The sequence below is a fragment of the Anomaloglossus baeobatrachus genome, chromosome 1, assembly GCF_048569485.1.
Source record: "Anomaloglossus baeobatrachus isolate aAnoBae1 chromosome 1, aAnoBae1.hap1, whole genome shotgun sequence".
Classification (NCBI taxonomy): Eukaryota; Metazoa; Chordata; class Amphibia; order Anura; family Aromobatidae; genus Anomaloglossus; species Anomaloglossus baeobatrachus.
In genome coordinates, this window is record NC_134353.1 from 72,895,414 (window position 1) to 72,919,376 (window position 23,963).

The window sequence follows — 23,963 nt, forward strand, 5'->3', positions numbered from 1 at the left end:
TGGACAAAACAATCACTGATCTCGGGGAGGCCAGCCAGAGAAAACACTGCCAGCACCCAACGAGGGCGCTCAACACAGTGAAATCCTAGGTGCATTGCTCCCTGGGAAATATGCAAATCAAAAAAGTCCGTGGAGCCTCTGTTAGGAGTCTCGACACAGAAACTAGCCAGATATCCCTCCGGGAAGGACCTAGCCAAGGAGTGGCTCTTTTTAGGAAACCACCATAACCACCATATTAAGTGTCCCTTTTAGTCAATATCCAACTCTTTGACAAGTTTAAAGATATGACAAGGGAAATACCAAGGCCAGGAATCCATCCACAGACAGCTGTTTCGGGGTATTGCCCCTCATCAGTGTGGAGTACGATTCTGGTCAGGTGGGAGCAATGCCTAGTAGACCAACAAGACAAAATAATCACTGATCTCGGGGAGACCATCCAGAGAAAACACTGCCGGCAGCCAACAAGGGCGCTCAACACAGTGAAATCCTAGGTGCATTGCCCTTAATATGGTGGTTACGGTGGTTTCCTAAAAAGAGCCACTCCTTGGCTACGTCCTTCCCGGATGGATATCTGGCTAGTTTCTGTGTCGAGACTCCTAACAGAGGCTCCACGGACTTTTATGACCTGCTCCTTCTGAACAAGTGATCGCCGCAGCCACTGTAACTGTCCGTGATCGCCTGCAGTGGTCACAAATGTGACTGAACACAAAGTAAAGAGCTGATCTGCTTTATCTAGGTAGACATGTGACCACTGTAGTGACCTACACATTACTGTCTCCTACTTTTACACGTTTTCCTGGATTGAGCAGGAAGGGTAGAGGATGGCAGGGGTCCCGGGAAGCGTTGGAAAAGTAGAGGCAGTGGAAGGTTAAAGTTAGTAAAACATTTTTTTTTAATATTTTAAGTGACCGTACAGTCCCTTTAAATTTCATAACCTACTAACGATCAGTGTAAGATTACATTCACAGATTACATTTTTTTTAACTTGATTTTTAAATACATGATAACATCCCCTGCACGGTATATAAATGTGATATTTAGATCCATAATCGCCTCTTCCTTTTCTTGCCTGGGTTTGTGTTTAATGTGTCATTGTCTTCTTGTAGATATTTGGCTGCTTTGCCCTCACAGAACTCAGTCATGGCAGTAACACAAAGGCTGTTCGAACAACTGCGTTCTTCGATGCTTCCACCAAGGTAAGACGAGAGCAGACGGCATCCAATCACTGCACCTCTGTTCTGTCTGTAGTTCCTGAAAACTCTGTATCTTGCTCTGGTAAAACCTGGGATGTCCATTGTCTAATATTTACTACATTGTTTTCCTTTCTTGCGTGTTGAAATGAACCTAGTTACTATCGGACTTCACGTGATACCTTCTTTGGTGGAGGCTCAGAAGCTGAGGCCAGTGATGGACGCTTTATTCAGCCATCATCTGCCCTTGCCTTCTGCTGTCAACTACAGTTAGGTCCAGAAATATTTGGACAGTGACACAATTTTCGCGAGTTGGGCTCTGCATGCCACCACATTGGATTTGAAATGAAACCTCTACAACAGAATTCAAGTGCAGATTGTAACGTTTAATTTGAAGGTTTGAACAAAAATATCTGATAGAAATTGTAGGAATTGTACACATTTCTTTACAAACACTCCACATTTTAGGAGGTCAAAAGTAATTGGACAAATAAACCAAACCCAAACAAAATATTTTTATTTTCAATATTTTGTTGCGAATCCTTTGGAGGCAATCACTGCCTTAAGTCTGGAACCCATGGACATCACCAAACGCTGGGTTTCCTCCTTCTTAATGCTTTGCCAGGCCTTTACAGCCGCAGCCTTCAGGTCTTGCTTGTTTGTGGGTCTTTCCGTCTTAAGTCTGGATTTGAGCAAGTGAAATGCATGCTCAATTGGGTTAAGATCTGGTGATTGACTTGGCCATTGCAGAATGTTCCACTTTTTTGCACTCATGAACTCCTGGGTAGCTTTGGCTGTATGCTTGGGGTCATTGTCCATCTGTACTATGAAGCGCCGTCCGATCAACTTTGCGGCATTTGGCTGAATCTGGGCTGAAAGTATATCCCGGTACACTTCAGAATTCATCCGGCTACTCTTGTCTGCTGTTATGTCATCAATAAACACAAGTGACCCAGTGCCATTGAAAGCCATGCATGCCCATGCCATCACGTTGCCTCCACCGTGTTTTACAGAGGATGTGGTGTGCCTTGGATCATGTGCCGTTCCCTTTCTTCTCCAAACTTTTTTCTTCCCATCATTCTGGTACAGGTTGATCTTTGTCTCATCTGTCCATAGAATACTTTTCCAGAACTGAGCTGGCTTCATGAGGTGTTTTTCAGCAAATTTAACTCTGGCCTGTATATTTTTGGAATTGATGAATGGTTTGCATCTAGATGTGAACCCTTTGTATTTACTTTCATGGAGTCTTCTCTTTACTGTTGACTTAGAGACAGATACACCTACTTCACTGAGAGTGTTCTGGACTTCAGTTGATGTTGTGAACGGGTTCTTCTTCACCAAAGAAAGTATGCGGCGATCATCCACCACTGTTGTCATCCGTGGACGCCCAGGCCTTTTTGAGTTCCCAAGCTCACCAGTCAATTCCTTTTTTCTCAGAATGTACCCGACTGTTGATTTTGCTACTCCAAGCATGTCTGCTATCTCTCTGATGGATTTTTTCTTTTTTTTCAGCCTCAGGATGTTCTGCTTCACCTCAATTAAGAGTTCCTTAGACCGCATGTTGTCTGGTCACAGCAACAGCTTCCAAATGCAAAACGACACACCTGTAATCAACCCCAGACCTTTTAACTACTGCATTGATTACAGGTTAACGAGGGAGACGCCTTCAGAGTTAATTGCAGCCCTTAAGGCCCCGTCACACACAGAGATAAATCTTTGGCAGATCTGTGGTTGCAGTGAAATCATGGACATATTGTTCCATTTGTACACAGCCACAAACCTGGCACTGATTGTCCACAATTTCACTGCAACCACAGATCTGCCGCAGATTTATCTCTGTGTGTGACAGGGCCTTTAGAGTCCCTTGTCCAATTACTTTTTGTCCCTTGAAAAAGAGGAGGCTATGCATTACAGAGCTATGATTCCTAAACCCTTTCTCCGATTTGGATGTGAAAACTCTCATATTGCAGCTGGGAGTGTGCACTTTCAGCCCATATTATATATATAATTGTATTTCTGAACATGTTTTTGTAAACAGCTAAAATAACAAAACTTGTGTCACTGTCCAAATATTTCTGGACCTAACTGTATTTAATGAGGTTTTCCACTACTAATGTGATCCCCTTTCTTTTATCCTAACTCTTCCTAACTAACATTTTCCTAAGATATTTCTGCTATCTACTCTGCTCCTGTAAGTTTGTCTCTAAGACGTTGGTAAACACCTTTACTGTTGTTGTAGTTTTAATTCTTCTCACTGCAGACCGGAATAAGACCACCTAAGCAGGGCATGTCACTAGTGGGGGTGGGGCTGCCTCTCTATAAGTAAAAGCAGTTTATGAGGGGCAGATCATACCTAACTCTCCTCTCAGGCCACACCAGTGATGTGCATTGCTCTTTTGGTCCAATTCTGGTCTACAGCTGGAAATATCAAACCTATAACAACAATAAAGGTGTTTACAAGCATTAGAGATCAGTTTAGAGGAGCAGAGTATATAGAAGAAGTATATTAGGAAAGTGTTAGTTAGGAAGAGTTAGGATAGAAAAATGGAGATCATATTAGTAGTAGAAAACTTTTTTTCTTTGTCGCTCCATTGGGAGACCCAGACAATTGGGTGTATAGCTTCTGCCTCCGGAGGCCACACAAAGTATTACACTTTAAAAAGTGTAACCCCTCCCCTCTGCCTATACACCCTCCCGTGCATCACGGGCTCCTCAGTTTTGTGCTTTGTGTTGAAGGAGGCACACATTCACTCAAGCTCCACATTTTAGTCAGCAGCAGCTGCTGATTATATCGGATGGAAGAAAAGAGGGCCCCAGGGCCCCCGGCATGCTCCCTTCTCACCCCACTAAGTCGGCGGTGCTGTTAAGGTTGAGGTACCCATTGCGGGTACAAAGGCTGGAGCCACATGCCGTTTTCCTTCCCCATCCCTTAGAGGTCCTGGGAGAAGTGGGATCCTAACCGGTCATCCAGGCACTGGGACCGGGCTCCCTCCGCAGCCCCTGTGGGATTCTGACGGACAGGAGACTGAGTATCATCAGGGACAGGCCCTGCATCATAAAGGTACTCTGTGTCCCCTTGGGGACGGTGCATGGAGCACTTGGTCTCAGACGCTGCAGCGGCTGCTGTTTTTGTGTGACGATCGGGACTACCGCGCCGACCGCGCCTGCTTGCCGGCCGCGGTATTAAATTTAGTCCCCGGCTTTTGCGGCCTAGTGCATTAAACTCCCGCCCCCGGGCCTGCCAGTCAGGGGTAAGGGCGGGACGGTCGGCCTGACGCCGACTGTGAGGGCTGGAGCATACTCTAGTATCCTCCTCCCCCCTCACTCATCACTCTGGGGCACCAGATTCCCGCACTTTATTGATCACGCCCACGGCTCCCTCCTCCCCTTAGAACGCCGGCAGCCATGTTTTAATCACATTCTGCCGGTGGAGGACTTCTGGCTGCAGCTCTGGGAGACCCAAGGCAGGGGATTTGGTGGACACACACCGCTCTGGGCGGTCGGTAAGCCACACCGGTCACACGGTGCTGGTCCCCCTAGGGTGCCGAACTGTATATATATATATATATATATTATATTTGTATACATTTTCTAGGTTCGGCCGCAGTGTTTAGCCTTTGGCTATATACCCTCAGTGATTACTCTCCTAGGAGAGAACAGCATGTCGATCACAAGGAGCAAGGGTGCCAAGACACAGGGTTATTTTGCAACCTGTACCTCTTGTGCGGCTATGCTACCTGCAGGTTCCACCTACCCTCACTGTGAGCAATGCTCGGGCCCTGTGGCACTCGCTCAGCCGGAGCCTCGGGCACTGGTGGGACCCTCGGCCCAGGTAGAACCGCCGGCCTCCCCTGTCCAGGCGGCAGGATCAGAGTTTGCAGTTTTAGCTGAGAAACTCTCTGAGTCACTTTCACAATCCATGGCTCAGTCTATGGACAAATGGTCTGCTAATATACTAGAAGCCTTACAGTCCAGACCGGCCCTTACACAGGCCCCGGGCACTGCGGGGTCATCGTCCCCAGGCCCCTCTCGGTCTGCACCGCAGCATGCTCCTGGGGTGGCCCCTAGGTATCACGTGGAGGACTCCGGCACGGACCGCAGTCCCAGACCGGCTAAACAGGCTCGCTGGGAATCTTCCCCGACTTCATCACGCTGTTCGGGGTCTCAGCTTGAGGACTCTCTGGAGGATGAGGCAGAGGTCGCAGCCCAGGGCTCTGACCCTGACGTTGCTCTCAATCTTGATACACCTGAAGGGAACGCCATAGTAAATGACCTTATAGCGTCAATCAACCAGGTGCTAGATCTATCTCCCCCGCCTCTACCTGTGGAGGAGTCGGCTTCACAGCAGGAGAAACACCAGTTTAGGTTTCCCAAACGTACACGGAGTGCTTTTTTCGATCACTCTAACTTCAGAGATGCTGTCCAGAAGCACAGAGCATTTCCGGACAAGCGCTTTACTAAGCGCCTTAATGACACACGTTACCCCTTCCCCTCTGACGTAGTCAAGGGTTGGGCTCAATGTCCCAAGGTGGATCGTCCAGTCTCTAGACTGGCGGCTAGATCCGTAGTAGCAGTGGCTGACGGTTCATCGCTCAAGGATGCCACTGACAGGCAGATAGAGCTCCTAATGAAATCCATCTTTGAAGCCACAGGCGCGTCTTTCGCCCCGGCCTTTGCAGCCGTGTGGGCACTCCAAGCTATCTCAGCTTGTCTGTCTGAGATTAATGCGGTCACACGTACCTCTGCTCCGCAAGTAGCGTCTTTGACTTCTCAGACGTCGGCTTTTTCGTCCTACGCCATGAACGCCGTCCTGGACTCTGCTAGCCGTACAGCGGTAGCATCCGCCAATTCGGTGGCAGTCCGCAGGGCGATGTGGCTGCGCGAATGGAAGGCAGACACTGCTTCCAAGAAGTTCTTGACCGGTTTGCCTTTTTCTGGCGACCGATTGTTTGGCGAGCAACTGGATGAAATTATTAAGCAATCTAAGGGAAAGGACTCGTCCTTACCCCAATCCAAGCCAAAAAGACCTCAGCAACGGAAAATTCAGGCGAGGTTTCGGTCCTTTCGGCCCTCAGCCAGATCCCAATCATCCTCGTCCAACAGGCCACAGAAGAGCCAGAGGAACTCTTCTGCATGGCGGTCTAAGTCACGTCCTCCAAAGACCGCCGGAGGCACTGTCTCCAAGGCGGCCTCCTCATGACTTTCGGCCTCCACAAACCGCATCCTCGGTCGGTGACAGGCTCTCCCGCTTTGGCGACGCCTGGTGGCCACATGTCCAAGACCGATGGGTGAGAGACATTCTGTCTCACGGTTACAGGATAGAGTTCTGCTCTCGTCCTCCGACTCGTTTCTTCAGAACATCTCCGCCCCCCGAGCGAGCCGATGCACTTGCTCAGGCGGTGGACACTCTGAAGACAGAAGGAGTTGTGATCCCCGTTCCCCTTCAGGAACGGGGTCGCGGTTTTTACTCCAACCTGTTCGTGGTGCCAAAAAAGGACGGATCATTCCGTCCCGTTTTGGACCTCAAATTGCTCAACAGACATGTGAGAACCAGACGGTTTCGCATGGAATCCCTCCGCTCTGTCATCGCTTCGATGTCACAAGGAGACTTCCTAGCATCAATCGACATCAGGGATGCCTATCTCCATGTGCCGATCGCACCAGAGCATCAACGCTTCCTGCGTTTTCGCCATTGGGGACGAACACCTTCAGTTTGTGGCACTGCCTTTCGGCCTGGCGACAGCCCCACGGGTCTTCACCAAGGTCATGGCATCCGTTGTGGCAGTCCTGCACTCAGGGCCACTCGGTGATCCCTTACTTAGACGATCTCCTGGTCAAGGCACCCTCCCGGGTGGCATGTCAACACAGCCTGGCCGTTGCTCTGGAGACTCTCCAGAGGTTCGGGTGGATCATCAATTTCCCAAAGTCAAAATTGACTCCGGCCCAATCACTGACTTACCTCGGGATGGAGTTTCATACTCTCTCAGCGATAGTCAAGCTTCCGCTGGACAAACAGCGTTCGCTGCAAGCTGGGGTGCACTCTCTCCTTCGGGCCCAGTCACACCCCTTGAGGCGCCTCATGCACTTCCTGGGGAAGATGGTGGCAGCGATGGAGGCAGTCCCCTTTGCGCAGTTTCATCTGCGTCCACTCCAATGGGACATTCTCCGCAAATGGGACAGGAGGTCAACGTCCCTAGACAGGAACGTCTCCCTTTCTCTGGCAGCCAAAACCTCTCTTCAGTGGTGGCTTCTTCCGACTTCTCTGTCGAAGGGAAAATCCTTCCTGCCCCCATCCTGGGCTGTGGTCACGACGGACGCGAGTCTGTCAGGGTGGGGAGCGGTTTTTCTCCACCACAGGGCTCAGGGAACCTGGACTCCGACAGAGTCCTCCCTTCAGATCAATGTTCTGGAGATAAGGGCAGTGTACCTAGCCCTAAAGGCGTTCCATCGGTGGCTGGAGGGCAGGCAGATCCGCATACAGTCGGACAACGCCACGGCGGTCGCGTACATCAACCACCAGGGCGGCACGCGCAGCCGTCAAGCCTTCCAAGAAGTTCGGCGGATTCTGCTGTGGGTGGAAGCCACAGCCTCCACCATCTCCGCAGTTCACATCCCGGGCGTAGAAAACTGGGAAGCAGACTTTCTCAGTCGCCAGGGCATGGACGCAGGGGAATGGTCTCTTCACCCGGACGTGTTTCAAGAGATCTGTTGCCGCTGGGGGACGCCGGACGTCGACCTCATGGCGTCTCGGCACAACAACAAAGTCCCGGCATTCATGGCACGGTCTCAAGATCACAGAGCTCTGGCGGCGGACGCATTAGTTCAGGATTGGTCGCAGTTTCGACTGCCTTATGTATTTCCTCCTCTGGCACTGCTGCCCAGAGTGTTACACAAGATCAAGTCCGACTGCCGCCGCGCCATCCTCGTCGCTCCAGACTGGCCGAGGAGGTCGTGGTACCCGGATCTGTGGCACCTCACGGTGGGTCAACCGTGGGCACTCCCAGACCGACCAGACTTGCTGTCTCAAGGGCCATTTTTCCATCTGAATTCTGCGGCCCTCAACCTGACTGTGTGGCCATTGAGTCCTGGCTACTAGCGTCCTCAGGCTTATCTCAAGATGTCATTGCCACTATGAGACAGGCCAGGAAACCAACGTCCGCCAAGATCTATCATAGGACTTGGAGGATCTTCTTATCCTGGTGCTCTGATCAGGGTTTTACCCCCTGGCCGTTTGCCTTACCCACTTTTCTTTCTTTCCTTCAATCCGGAATGGACAAGGGGTTGTCTCTCGGCTCTCTCAAGGGACAAGTATCGGCGCTATCCGTATTTTTTCAAAAGCGTCTAGCCAGGCTTCCGCAGGTACGCACGTTCCTGCAGGGAGTTTGCCACATAGTCCCACCTTACAAGAGGCCGCTGGAACCATGGGATCTTAACAGAGTGCTAAAGGCTCTTCAGAAACCACCTTTCGAGCCACTGCGGGATGTCTCCCTTTCACGTCTTTCACAGAAGGTGGTCTTTCTAGTGGCAGTCACATCGCTCCGTAGAGTGTCGGAGTTGGCAGCGCTGTCATGCAAAGCTCCCTTCCTGGTTTTTCACCAGGATAAGGTGGTTCTGCGTCCGGTCCCGGAATTTCTCCCTAAGGTGGTATCCCCTTTTCATCTCAATCAGGATATCTCCTTACCTTCTTTTTGTCCTCATCCAGTTCACCAATGTGAAAAGGAGTTGCATTTGTTAGATCTAGTGAGAGCACTCCGGCTCTACATTTCTCGCACGGCGCCCCTGCGCCGTTCTGATGCGCTCTTTGTCCTTGTCGCTGGCCAGCGTAAGGGGTCGCAGGCTTCCAAGTCAACCTTGGCTCGGTGGATCAAGGAACCGATTCTTGAAGCCTACCGTTCTTCTGGGCTTCCGATTCCTGCAGGGCTGAAAGCCCATTCTACCAGAGCCGTGGGTGCATCCTGGGCATTGCGGCACCAGGCTACGGCTCAGCAGGTGTGTCAGGCGGCTACCTGGTCGAGTCTGCACACTTTCACGAAACACTATCAGGTGCATACCTATGCTTCGGCAGATGCCAGCCTAGGTAGGCGAGTCCTTCAGGCGGCGGTTGCCCACCTGTAAGAGGGAGCCGTTGTCGGCTCTTTTTATTGGGGTATTCTTTTACCCACCTAGGGACTGCTTTTGGACGTCCCAATTGTCTGGGTCTCCCAATGGAGCGACAAAGAAGAAGGGAATTTTGTTTACTTACCGTAAATTCCTTTTCTTCTAGCTCCTATTGGGAGACCCAGCACCCGCCCCTGTTCCCTTCGGGCTGTTGTTCTTTTGTGTACACATGTTGTTCATGTTGAATTGTTCTTTGGTTCATGGTTTCAGTTCTCCGAACATCCTTCGGATTGAATTTACCTTAGACCAATTTATAAGTTTCCTCCTTCCTGCTTTTGCACCAAAACTGAGGAGCCCGTGATGCACGGGAGGGTGTATAGGCAGAGGGGAGGGGTTACACTTTTTAAAGTGTAATACTTTGTGTGGCCTCCGGAGGCAGAAGCTATACACCCAATTGTCTGGGTCTCCCAATAGGAGCTAGAATAAAAGGAATTTACGGTAAGTAAACAAAATTCCCTTCTTTATGTGCCGTTGTTATCATCGACAGCAGCACTTTAAAGGCACGGATGGGGCGCAACACTATTCTACGTGCCCATCAGCCCCAACGATTGGACGCGCTGTGCAATAGCAGTGGAGGGGGTTTCTAGAGTCTCACATGCTCACCATTACAGTGCTTTTGTTAAGACCAGTCTGTGGCTGGCATGCATTAGAGAACATGATTTTTCTATATATTGCAATTTTAACTTTCACTGCTGGTGAAGGCAGCGAATGCGAGTGGACCTGCTGGACCACATGGGGGATCCAGGCTTACTCTCTCATGGGAGGGGCTTAACTAAGCACCCGCCGCAAGGCAGAACGGCAGGTGCCACTCCCAGGGCAGTAACCGGGACTGTGGCAGATGAGTTCAGCAGGGAGACAGTAGGACAGGTAGAGCAGACACAGGGCTGGCGGGACAAATGGGTGAACACAAGACACAGTTTGAATGGGAATGACTGGATGGGCAGAGGCAGGTAAGGAATTTCCAGCATGGGTCATCTGGCTCAGGTCACCAGGCAAGGGACATCAGGCACAGTACATCGAACACAGGTGCAACCGGGACGGCAGACAGGATGACAGGTACAGGTAGGTATAGACACAGGTGCGGGATGCAGACTGGTATGGACACAGGTGCGGGATGCCAATTGTTACGGACACAGGTGCGGGATGCCGACTGGTATGGACACAGGTGCGGGATACCGACTGGTATGGACACAGGTGCGGGATACAGACTGGTACGGACACAGGTGCGGGATGCCGACTGGTACGAACGCAGGTGCAGGATGCAGACTGGTACAGACACAGGTGCAAGATACAGACTGGTACAGACATAGGTGCAGGATACAGACTGGTACAGACACAGGTGTAGGATACAGACTGGTACAGACACAGGTGCAGGATACAGACTGGTATGGACACAGGTGCAGGATACAGACTGGTATGGACACAGGTGCAAGATACAGACTGGTATGGACACAGGTGTAGGATACAGACTGGTACAGACACAGGTGCAGGATACAGACTGGTACGGACACAGGTGCAGGATACAGACTGGTACGGACACAGGTGCAGGATACAGACTGGTACGGACACAGGTGCAGGATGCAGACTGGTACAGACACAGGTGCAGGATGCAGACTGGTATGGACACAGGAGCAGGATACAGACTGGTACAGACACAGGTGTAGGATACAGACTGGTACAGACACAGGTGTAGGATAAAGACTGGTACGGACACAGGAGCAGGATACAGACTGGTACGGACACAGGTGCGGGATACAGACTGGTACAGACACAGGTGTAGGATACAGACTGGTACGGACACAGGAGCAGGATACAGACTGGTACGGACACAGGTGCGGGATACAGACTGGTACAGACACAGGAGCAGGATACAGACTGGTACAGACACAGGTGCAGGATACAGACTGGTACAGACACAGGTGCGGGATACAGACTGGTACAGACACAGGTGCAGGATACAGACTGGTACAGACACAGGTGCGGGATACAGACTGGTACAGACACAGGTGCGGGATACAGACTGGTACAGACACAGGTGCAGGATACAGACTGGTACGGACACAGGTGCAGGATACAGACTGGTACAGACACAGGTGCGGGATACAGACTGGTACAGACACAGGTGCGGGATACAGACTGGTACAGACACAGGTGCAGGATACAGACTGGTACGGACACAGGTGCCGGATACAGACTGGTACAGACACAGGTGCAGGATACAGACTGGTACAGACACAGGTGCGGGATACAGACTGGTACAGACACAGGTGCGGGATACAGACTGGTACAGACACAGGTGCAGGATACAGACTGGTACAGACACAGGTGCAGGATACAGACTGGTACAGACACAGGTGCGGGATACAGACTGGTACAGACACAGGTGCGGGATACAGACTGGTACAGACACAGGTGCAGGATACAGACTGGTACGGACACAGGTGCAGGATACAGACTGGTACAGACACAGGTGCGGGATACAGACTGGTACAGACACAGGTGCGGGATACAGACTGGTACAGACACAGGTGTAGGATACAGACTGGTACAGACACAGGTGCATGATACAGACTGGTACGGACACAGGTGCAGGATACAGACTGGTACGGACACAGGTGCAGGATACAGACTGGTACAGACACAGGTGCGGGATACAGACTGGTACAGACACAGGTGCAGGATACAGACTGGTACGGACACAGGTGTAGGATACAGACTGGTACAGACGCAGGTGCGGGATACAGACTGGTACAGACACAGGTGCGGGATACAGACTGGTACTGGTACCAAGATAGGATCAAATCCTAATGCAAAACTATGGCTCCTCCCATCGAGGCGGAGGGAGCCTTAAATACCTGGTGCCTCCCAGCGATAGGCTGGGGACATCTTAGCAAGGTGCTCATGCGTTCCCTAGGCTCGATCTCTCAATGACCCAGGAGCAATTTGGTGATGATACTTTTTTTTTTCGAGCATGATGGAAACCAAAATTGAGAAAAAAAACAAAAAAGAAATTGTAATAAACTGCAATCACTGATTAGACAAGATTGGGTCATTGGTCAGGATTTGGCCCAGACACTGATATCCAGCTGCCAGAGTAAAGGGTAGAAAACATATGGCACAACACTTTAAATATTGAATCTTTACATTAACTTGATGTATTTGACAATAAAAGTATAAAAACTTATAAAATACTTATAATTGTACTTTAGTATAGAATAAAGCAGCGAACTGTGTGAAAAACAAAATTTGTGTCAGTCTCAAAACTTTTGGCCACAATTTCGGTAAATATTTCTTTGTCGCTCCATTGGGAGACCCAGACAATTGGGTGTATAGCTTCTGCCTCCGGAGGCCACTTAAAATATTACACTTTTAAAAAAGTGTAACCCCTCCCCTCTTCCTATACACCCTCCCGTGGACCACGGGCTCCTCCAGTTTTATGCTTTGTGTGGAAGGAGGCACACATCCACTCATAGAAAAAAAAAAAAAAAAAGATTTCTCATACATAGTATGACAGATGGAAGAAAAGAGGTCCCCCTATGGGGTCCCCGGCATGCTCCCTTCTCACCCCACTATGTCGGCGGTGTTGTTAAGGTTGAGGTACCCTTTGCCGGTACAAAGGCTGGAGCCACATGCCGTCTCCTTCACCATCCTTTATGCGGCTCTGGGAGAAGTGGGAGCCTCACTGGTCATTCACCTGCTGAGACCGGGCTCCATCCGCAGCCCCTGGTGGAACCTGCTGGACCGGAGCGTTTTCATCCCCAGGGACCGGGCCCTGCACCTTCAAGGTACTCTGTGTCCCCATGGGCGGACGGTACGGGGAGAGAGGTCGCCTTTCTCCCCAGTAGCGCCGTCCGTTGTTTTTTCATCGGACTTCCGTGCCTGCTTGTCGGGCACGGCCTTAAATTTAGTCCCCGGCTTCATCGCGGCCTAGTGGCGAAAAATCCCGCCCCCGGGCCTGCTTGTCAGGGGTAAGGGCGGGATTACCGACAGAGGGCTGGAGTATCTTTGCATGTCTCCCCTCCCCTCTCATTGACCACTATGGGGCCTCCAGATTTACGCCTTTTGCCGGCGCCGCCCATGGCTCCACTCCCCCCTTGAGAGCTCCGGCGGCCATGTTTGGCATTCTGCCGGTGTATGCTGCAGCTGCACAGCTCTACAGCTCCGGGGGACCCACGACAGGGAATCTGGAGGACACCAGCTGCTGGTAAGCTACACCGGTCACCCGGTGCTGGTTCCCCTAGGGTGCCGTGATATATATATTTATATATATATTATATATATTCGGAACGGCTGTATAACCCTTTCCCATATACCCTCAGTGGTCGCTCTCTAAGGGACACTTATTGCTTATAGCATGTCGTCCACAAGGAGCAAAGCCCCTAAGGCACAGGTTTTTTTCGCAGCCTGTACCTCTTGTGGGGCTATGTTGCCTGCGGGATCCACCTACCCTCACTGTGATCAATGCTCGACTCCTGCCACGCTTGCTCAGCCGGAGCCTAGGGCACTTGTGGGCCCCTCGGCTCATGTAGATCCCCCTGCTCCTCCTGAGGAGGCTGCAGGGACAGACGCACCGTCATTGGACTCTTTCGCGGAGAAACTCTCTCAGTCACGTTCTCAATCCATTGCACAGTCTATGGACAAATGGTCATCTAAGCTCCTTGAGGCATTGCAGTCCAGACCGGGCTCTTCACAGGCCCCGGCCCCTGTTAGTTTGTCTCCTCCAGGGCCTTCTCGGTCCGCGCCGCAGCGCGCTCCCAGAATAGCCCCTAGGTCCCAGGCAGAGGACTCCTGCCCGGATCGCAGTCCCAGACCGGCTAAGTGGCCTCGCTGGGACTCTTCCCCGGCCTCCTCACGCTGCTCTGGATCTCAGCTTGAGGACTCTCAGGATGACGAGGCGGACGTGGGAGCTCAGGGCTCTGACCCTGACTTCGCCCTCAACCTTGTTAACCCTGAGGGGGACGCCTTAGTAAATGATCTTATTTCGTCCATCAACCAGGTGTTGGATCTCTCTTCCCCGCCTCCACCTGTAGAGGAGTCGGCTTCTCAGCAGGAGAAACACCAATTTTGATTCCCCAAACGTACGCGCAATACGTTCTTTGATCACTCTAACTTCAGGGACGCTGTCCAGAAGCCCAGAGCGGTCCCGGACAAGCGTTTTGCTAAAAGGCACTCTGACACGCGTTATCCCTTTCCACCTGAAGTCGTTAAGGGCTGGGCACACTCACCCAAGGTGGATCCGCCAGTCTCTAGATTGGCTGCTAGGTCCGTTGTGTCTGTTGCTGATGGCTCATCCCTGAAGGATGCCACTGACAGACAGATAGAGCTCTTGGTGAAGTCTATTTATGAGGCCACGGGCGCGTCTTTTGCCCCGGCCTTTGCGGCTGTGTGCGCTCTCCAAGCAATCTCGGCATGTCTGACTGAGATTAATGCTGTCACGTGGAATTCTGCTCCGCATGTGTCTTCCTTGACCTCTCAGGCATCAGCATTTTCGTCCTACGCCATGAACGCCGTCCTGGACTCTGCTAGCCATATGGCTGTGGCATCCGCTAACTCCGTGGCAGTCCGCAGGGCCATGTGGCTGCGTGAATGGAAAGCAGACTCTGCTTCCAAAACGTTCTTAACTGGTTTGTCTTTTTCTGGCGAACGTTTGTTTGGCGAACGGTTGGATGAGATTATTAAGGAATCCTCGGGAAAGGACTCCTCCTTACCCCAGTCCAAACCTAAGAGACCTCAGCAGAGAAAAATCCAATCGAGGTTTCGGTCCTTTCGTCCCTCAGCCAAGCCCCAATCCTCTTCGTCCAACCGGCCGGAGAAAGGCCAGAGGAACTCCTATGCGTGGCGGTCCAAGTCACGCCCCCAAAAGGCCGCAGGAGGCACTGCCTCCAAGACGGCCTCCTCATGACTCTCGGCCTCATCTAGCCACATCCTCGGTCGGTAGCAGTCTCTCCCGCTTTGGCGACGCCTGGTGGCCACACGTTCAAGACCGATGGGTGAGAGACATTCTGTCTCATGGTTACAGGATAGAGTTCAGCTCTCGACCTACGGCTCGTTTTTTCAGAACCTCCCCACCCCCCGCACAGGCCGACGCACTTTTTCAGGCGGTGGACGCTCTAAAGATGGAAAGAGTTGTGATTCCCGTTCCCCTTCAGGAACGTGGTCGCGGATTTTACTCCAACTTGTTCGTGGTGCCAAAAAAGGATGGGTCATTCTGTCCCGTTCTGGACCTCAAGCTGCTCAACAGACATGTGAGAACCAGACAGTTTCGGATGGAATCTCTCCGCTCGGTCATCGCCTCGATGTCTCAAGGAGACTTCCTAGCATCGATCGACATCAAGGATGCTTATCTCCATGTGCCGATCGCACCCGAACATCAACGTTTCCTGCGTTTCGCCATCGGGGACGAACACCTCCAGTTCGTTGCATTACCCTTCCTCCTAGCAACAGCCCCACGGGTCTTCACCAAAGTCATGGCATCCGTCGTAGCGGTCCTGCACTCTCAGGGCCACTCGGTGATCCCATACTTGGACGATCTCCTAGTCAGGGCCCCTTCTCGGGTGGCGTGTCAACGAAGTCTTACCGTCACTCTGGCGACTCTCCAGCAGTTCGGGTGGATCATCAATTTCCCGAAATCCAAGTTGACGCCGACCCAATCACTGACTTACCTCGGGATGGAGTTTCATACCCTTCCAGCGTTAGTCAAGCTACCGCGGGACAAACAGCTTTCTCTGCAGGCGGGGGTGCAGTCACTTCTTCGGAGTCAGTCACACCCCTTAAGGCGCCTCATGCACTTCCTGGGGAAGATGGTTGCAGTTATGGAGGCAATGCCGTTCGCGCAATTCCATCTACGGCCACTCCAATGGGACATTCTTCGCAAATGGGACAAGAGTTCGGCTTCCCTCGACAAGAACATCTCTCTTTCACTTGCAGCCAAAACATCACTTCAGTGGTGGCTCCTACCCACATCTCTGTCTCAGGGAAAATCCTTCCTCCCCCCAACCTGGGCCGTGGTGACCACGGACGCGAGCCTGTCAGGTTGGGGAGCGGTTTTTCTCCACCATAGGGCTCAAGGAACCTGGACTCCAATGGAATCGTCCCTTCAGATCAATATTCTGGAGATAAGGGCAGTATATCTAGCCCTATTGGCCTTCCATCGGTGGCTGGAGGGCAGGCATATCCGAAACCAGTCGGACAACGCCACTGCCGTCGCCTACATCAACCACCAAGGCGGCACTCGCAGTCGTCAAGCCTTCCAGGAAGTCGGGCGGATTCTGCAGTGGGTGGAAATCACAGGCTCCACCATCTCCGCAGTTCACATCCCGGGCGTGGAAAACTGGGAAGCAGATTTTCTCAGTCGTCAGGGCATGGACGCGGGGGAATGGTCTCTTCACCCAGACGTGTTTTGAGAGATCTGTCGCCGCTGGGGAACGCCGGACGTCGATCTCATGGCGTCACGACACAACAACAAGGTCCCGGCCTTCATGGCACGGTCTCAGGATCACAGAGCTCTGGCAGCGGACGCTCTGGTCCAGGATTGGTCGCAGTTTCGACTGCCATATGTGTTTCCCCCTCTGGCGATGCTGCCCAGAGTACTACACAAGATCCGGTCCGACTGCCGTCGCGCCATTCTCGTCGCTCCAGACTGGTCGAGGCAGTCGTGGTATCCGGATCTGTGGCATCTCACGGTGGGTCAACCGTGGGCGCTTCCAGACCGCCCAGACTTGCTGTCACAAGGGCCGTTTTTCCATCTGAATTCTGTGGCCCTCAACCTGACTTGCGTGGCCATGGAGTCCTGGCTCCTAGCGTCTTCAGGGTTATCTCAGGATGTCATTGCCACCATGAGACAAGCCAGGTAGCCAACGTCCGCCAAAATCTATTACAGGTCTTGGCAAATCTTCTTATCCTGGTGCTCTGATAACGGTTTTCCTCCATGGCCGTTTGCTTTACCCACATTTCTTTCATTCCTACAATCTGGAATGGACAAGGGTTTGTCCCTCGGCTCTCTCAAGGGCCAAGTGTCGGCTCTCTCCGTGTTTTTTCAACAGCGTCTAGCCAGGCTTCCGCAGGTCCGCACGTTCCTGCAGGGGGTTTGCCACATGGTCCCACCTTACAAACGTCCGTTGGAACCTTGGGATCTTAACAGGGTTCTGACGGCTCTTCAAAAGCCGCCTTTTGAGCCGTTGCGGGATGTCCCTCTCTCCCGTCTTTCTCAGAAGGTAGCCTTCCTGGTGGCAGTCACATCACTTCGGAGAGTGTCTGAGCTTGCAGCGCTGTCATGCAAAGCCCCCTTCCTGGTTTTCCACCAGGATAAGGTGGTTCTGCGTCCTGTCCCAGAATTTCTCCCTAAGGTGGTATCCCCTTTTCATCTAAATCAGGATATCTCCTTGCCTTCCTTTTGCCCTAATCCAATTCACCAGTGTGAAAAGGATTTGCACTCTTTGGATCTAGTGAGAGCACTCCGGTTCTACGTGTCTCGCACGGCGCCCCTGCGCCGTTCAGACGTGCTCTTTGTCCTTGTCGCTGGGCAGCGTAAGGGCTCTCAGGCCTCCAAGTCAACCTTGGCTCGGTGGATCAAGGAACCGATTCTCGAGGCCTACCGTTCTTCTGGGCTTCCACTTCCTTCAGGGTTGAAAGCTCATTCTACCAGAGCCGTTGGTGCGTCCTGGGCTTTGCGGCACCGGGCGACGGCTCAGCAGGTGTGTCAGGCAGCTACATGGTCTAGTCTGCACACTTTCACGAAGCACTATCAAGTGCATGCCTATGCTTCGGCAGACGCCAGACTAGGTAGGCGAGTCCTCATGGCGGCGGTTGCCCACCTGTAAGAGGGGGCCATTTTTCGGCTCCTTTTATTGAGGTATTCTTTTACCCACCCAGGGACTGCTCTTGGACGTCCCAATTGTCTGGGTCTCCCAATGGAGCGACAAAGAAAAAGGGAATTTTGTTTACTTACCGTAAATTCCTTTTCTTTTAGCTCCTATTGGGAGACCCAGCACCCACCCCTGTGCCCTTCGGGCTGGTTGTTCTTTTGTGTACACATGTTGTTGATTTTGATTTGTTCTTATGGTTCATGGTTTTCAGTTCTCCGAACATCCTTCGGATTGAATTTACCCTAGACCAATTCATAAGTCTTCTCCTTCCTGCTTTTGCACCAAAACTGAGGAGCCCGTGGTCCACGGGAGGGTGTATAGGCAGAGGGGAGGGGTTACACTTTTTTAAAAGTGTAATACTTTGTGTGGCCTCCGGAGGCAGAAGCTATACACCCAATTGTCTGGGTCTCCCAATAGGAGCTAGAAGAAAAGGAATTTACGGTAAGTAAACAAAATTCCCTTTTTTCTGCTGGAGAACACAGCAGCTGAAGGCTTATGTTAGAGGAGCAGTGATGAGCGGACAGCAGAAGGCGCTGTGTTAATTGTTACAGCTCAGTATTACCTATAGACTGTATTTTACAACCTCTCAGTAATTGTGTTCTCTTCCGATGGTGGTGATCGATTTCACTCTCCGGAGCGCGGGTGTAGACTACGTCTTACTAATGATTTTACATCTATTTCCAGGAATTCATCCTCAACTCTCCAGACTTCGAGGCCGCAAAATTCTGGGTGGGTAATATGGGGAAAAACGCCACCCACGCCGTAGTGTACGCCCAGCTGTATACCACGGACGGACGGTGCCACGGACTGCACTCCTTTGTGGTACAGGTAAGGAATGTTTATCATGGACAACTGAGCCAGAAATCATGAAAAATGGAAAAAAAACAACATAAAAATGATAATGATTTGTGCTAATTTAGTATATGGTAAGTAACGCACATATATTGCTTTTTAGGTATTCCTTCAATTGAAAATGTAACTGACATATAAATCTGTAAAAGGTTTAGTAATGTTGTACAAAAAAACCCTTAAAAATGTAAATTAAATAAAATATTGTAAAATAATTATTAGTTATTTCTACGATTTGGATATAGCTATATATTTTATAACCTAATACTATTTTGTGCTTTCCTTAACCAAGAGTCAGCAAAAACATTAGTACATCCCCTCATCATCTCCCGCCTCGACTACTGCAACCTCCTGCTCTCTGGCCTCCCTTCCAACACTCTTGCACCCCTCCAATCTATCCTAAACTCCGCGGCCTGCTTAATCCACCTCTCCCCTCGCTACTCTCCAGCCTCGCCACTCTGCCAATCCCTTCACTGGCTTCCCATTGCCCAAAGACTCCAGTTCAAAACACTAACCATCACATACAAAGCCATCCACAACCTGTCTCCTCCTTACATCTGTGACCTAGTCTCCCGGTACCTACCTGCACGCAACCTCAGATCCTCACAAGATCTCCTTCTCTGCTCCCCTCTCATCTCCTCTTCCCACCATCGCATCCAAGATTTCTCCCGTGCCTCACCCATACTCTGAAACGCTCTACCTCAGCACATCAGATTCTCCACTACCGTGGAAAGCTTCAAGAGGAACCTGAAGACCCACCTCTTCCGAAAAGTCTACAACCTACAATAGCCCTCAGTCCAGTACACCACTGCGCAACCAGCTCTGTCCTCACCTATTGTACGATCACCCATTCCCTGTAGACTGTGAGCCCTCGCGGGCAGGGTCCTCTCTCCTCCTATACCAGTCTGTTTTGTACTGTTAATGATTGTTGTACGTATACCCTCTTTCACTTGTAAAGCGCCATGGAATAAATGGCGCTATAATAATAAATAATAATAATACTATAAGGAAATCATTACAATTAAATAAAAGGATAATTATATGTATATATTTCACCCTTCCATTAGGAATTACATTTTTTTTTTAATTCACTTAATGACTGAAATGGTCTTTGTCTTTTATTTTGCTTAGATTCGGAATCCCAAAACTCTGCTTCCTATGCCCGGAGTGATGGTGGGCGACATTGGCAAGAAGCTTGGCCAGAATGGCTTAGATAACGGGTGAGTAGCCTCCTACATAAACTCGTTAAAGGGGTTCTCCTCTGCTCGTTGGAAAGAGGAATCTCATAGAAAGGTGTTGTTTTGTTTTCTTGAAGGGGTAAAACTGCAAAATGCTTGTAAACAAACAAAAAGAAGAGAAACTTTGTAGTTTACGTCTAATTAGAAATCCTTTCCATTCGCAAGAACAAATGGGTTTTTAATTCTATAGTTTACTGCTTGCTGCCTAGGTTACCGACCTCCTCTGCAGTCTGTCAGCAGTGGTCAGTGGCTGATCGCTCTCAAAAGCCGGCGGCCGGGAGATCAGCTGATCGCTCTCAAAAGCCGACGGCCGGGAGATCAGCTGATCGCTCTCAAAAGCCAGCGGCCGGGAGATCAGCTGATCGCTCTCAAAAGCCAGCGGCCGGGAGATCAGCTGATCGCTCTCAAAAGCCAGCGGCCGGGAGATCAGCTGATCGCTCTCAAAAGCCGGTGGCCGGGACATCAGCTGATCGCTCTCAAAAGCCGGCGGCCGGGAGATCAGCTGATCGCTCTCAAAAGCCGACGGCCGGGAGATCAGCTGATCGCTCTCAAAAGCCAGCGGCCGGGAGATCAGCTGATCGCTCTCAAAAGCCAGCGGCCGGGAGATCAGCTGATCGCTCTCAAAAGCCAGCGGCCGGGAGATCAGCTGATCGCTCTCAAAAGCCGGTGGCCGGGACATCAGCTGATCGCTCTCAAAAGCTGGTGGCCGGGACATCAGCTGATCGCTCTCAAAAGCTGGTGGCCGGGACATCAGCTGATCGCTCTCAAAAGCCGGCGGCCGGGAGATCAGCTGATCGCTCTCAAAAGCCAGCGGCCGGGAGATCAGCTGATCGCTCTCAAAAGCTGGTGGCCAGGCAATCAGCTGATCGTTCGGCTGCTGATGAGCATGCGCAGTGAAAACATACGGATTGCGCTGCTCAAAAAACATTACATGCTCCGTTCCTGTCGCCCGACGGTCAGTCGTTCCACGACTGATCAGTCGGGCGGAGGATGCAACGCAAGGACATCAGTCACAATCCGCCACTAATACAAGTCTATGAGAAACAACGGAATCCGCCAAATGGATTCCGTTGTTTACCAGATCCGCGGATTGTGACTGATACAAATTGAGGGAAGTGTGAACCTAGCCTTACGCTCCTTCGATGCCGCAGAGGTAAAGCTGTCTTTTTCACAGGTTTAGTTAGTGTGTAGTCCAGGCCCGCAGCGTAACCATACCGCAGGTGCAGACTGTCGATCTTCAGGAGAGCAAGCAGGAGGCCGCGGGAAATGGAGTATCTGTTGAGCTCCTGAAGAAAGACTATGAGAAAGTGCCTTTAAGAATTACACAGTGCTCGTGTTAATCAGGACATTCTCAGTGGTTTGCACTTTTGCTTTGCAGCTCTGGGGTCCTGGGTTCAAATCCCACCGCTATTTGCCTGGGTTTCCCCTGAGTTCTCCAGTTTCCTCCCACACTCCAAAGACATACCGATAGGGAATGTAGATTGTGAGCCCCAATGGGGACAGTGATGATCACGTCTATAAAGCTCTGTGTAATAAATAGCGCTATATAAATGAGTAAAATAAATATATTCTTCCACTATTGCTTGTTTGTACTCATTTTTCCAACTTCATCATGTGAATACAAAGTCCAGCCTCCAGGTGGCGATACTGCATCACCATACAGCCATTGGCGTTCTGTAGATTTCTCGGTGATTTAGCTATTTGCCGTTGCTGCTTTTGAGAAAGTAACCTTAGTGAAAGCAAGGATACTCAGCCTCTAACAAGCAACATTTTGTTATTATGCATTGATTATATAGAGCAGCATTTTACAGATATTATCATTACTGTCCCCATTGGGGCTCACAATCTAAATTCCCTATTAGCATGGTTTTTGGAGTGTGGGAGGAAACCAGAGACCCCGGAGGAAATCTTCACAAACACAGGGACAACACTGAGCCACCATGCTGGGCCTGCATTTTGATTTTATGCAGACAGAACAACATGCTGTTGTCTATGGTATAACATCATAAGTCAAGCCATGGTGACTATTAATAAAGAAAAAAAATATGAACCCTAAAACATGAAGGTTCAGCAGGACTGGGTCTCGTTAAGAGAAATCTGTCAGCAGGTCTTTGCTATGTAAGCTGAAGGCAGCATGATGTATGGGTTAAAAAAAAACAAAAATCAACTGTGCCTCTTTTATCATGCTGTTGTTTACTTAAACTCAAGGATTTATCACTTGGTGATTATCATTGCTAAGCCAAGCTGGCTAGTGCAGGGCAGTCCGGCATGCCCCCTCCTCTGATTTGGCACCTCACTGTCAATGTACAATCTATATTGACAGGCTGCTGTGGGCAGGACAGCTCTCTGGGCTCAACTACATGACTAAATGGGGCTTTACAGGCAACGACATCACTAACGAGATGTCATTGGGGTCACGAAATTCGTGACGCACATCCGGCCTCATTAGCGACATCGTTGCAAGTGAAACGCACGAATGACTGCTAACTATCAAAATTACTCACCTTATCGTTGATCGTTGACACGTCGTTCTAATCCCAAATATCATTGCTGTTGCAGGACGCAGGTTGTTTGTCATTCCTGCGGCAGCACACATCGCTACGTGTGACACCGCAGGAACGAGGAACAACACCTTATCTGCGGCCGCCAGCAACAAGATGGGTGTGCCTTCCCTTCGGCTGCTCGCCGCCCCTCCGCTTCTATTGGACGGCTGCCGTGTGACGTCGCTGTGACGCTGCATGAACCACCCCCTTAGAAAGGAGGCGGCTCGCCGGCCACAGCGACGTCGCTAGACAGGTAAGTATGTGTGACAGGTGTTAGCGATGTTGTGCGCCACAGGCAGCGATTTGCCCGTGACGCACAACCGACGGGGGCGGGTGCTTTCACCAGCAACATCGCTAGCGATGTTGCTGCGTGTAAAGCGCCCTTAAGGGTACCGTCTCACTAAACGACGTACCAGCGATTCCGACCACGATACGACCTGGTCAGGATCGTTGGTGCGTTGCTACATGATCGCTGGTGAGCTGTCACTCAGGCAGATCTCACCAGCCACCAGCGACTCTGCGCTTGGTGACCAGACTAAATATTGGGTAACTAAGCAAAGTGCTTTGCTTGGTTACGAAATATTTACCTTGGTTACCAGCGTACACTGCTTAGCGCTTGCTCCCTGCACATGTAGCCAGGGTAAATATCAGGTAACTAAGCAAAGCGCTTTGCTTAGTAACCCGATGTGTACCTTGGCTACGTGTGCAGGGAGCCAGCGCTGGCAACCTGTAAGCAGCGTACGCTGGTAACCAAGGTAAATATCGGGTAACCAAGCAAAACACTTTGCTTAGTTACCCGATATTTACCCTGGTTACAAGCGTACGCTGCTTACACTGAGTCGGTGCTCGGCAAACACGCCGATGTATTATGCACAGCGGGAGACCAACGAGCAAAAAATAAACCAGAACAGTGTGTAACGATCAGCGATTTCACAGCAGGGGCCAGGTCGCTGCTCAGTGTCACACACAGCGAGATCGCTAATGAGGTCACTGGTACGTCACAAAACCTGTGACTCAGCAGCGATCTCGCTATGTGAGAAGTACCCTTACAGTTAAAAATTCAGATTGTGTCAGAATGGCAGCAGCTAGTAATCTAAGTGACACATCTCTGGATTCAGAATC

At 50.9% G+C, this 23,963-nt stretch overlaps 1 protein-coding gene across 3 annotated transcripts in view; it reads left to right on the plus strand.

The window, feature by feature from the left end:
* Positions 1–23,963, plus strand: part of ACOX3 (acyl-CoA oxidase 3, pristanoyl) — a 197,277-nt gene that overhangs the window by 18,542 nt on the left and 154,772 nt on the right. For all 3 annotated transcript variants that reach the window (XM_075346850.1, XM_075346848.1, XM_075346849.1), the window contains exons 5-7: positions 1,107–1,196; positions 18,896–19,039; positions 20,192–20,280. In XM_075346850.1, the coding sequence (XP_075202965.1) occupies positions 1,107–1,196; positions 18,896–19,039; positions 20,192–20,280 (323 nt within the window). The remainder of the gene's footprint in view (positions 1–1,106; positions 1,197–18,895; positions 19,040–20,191; positions 20,281–23,963) is intronic.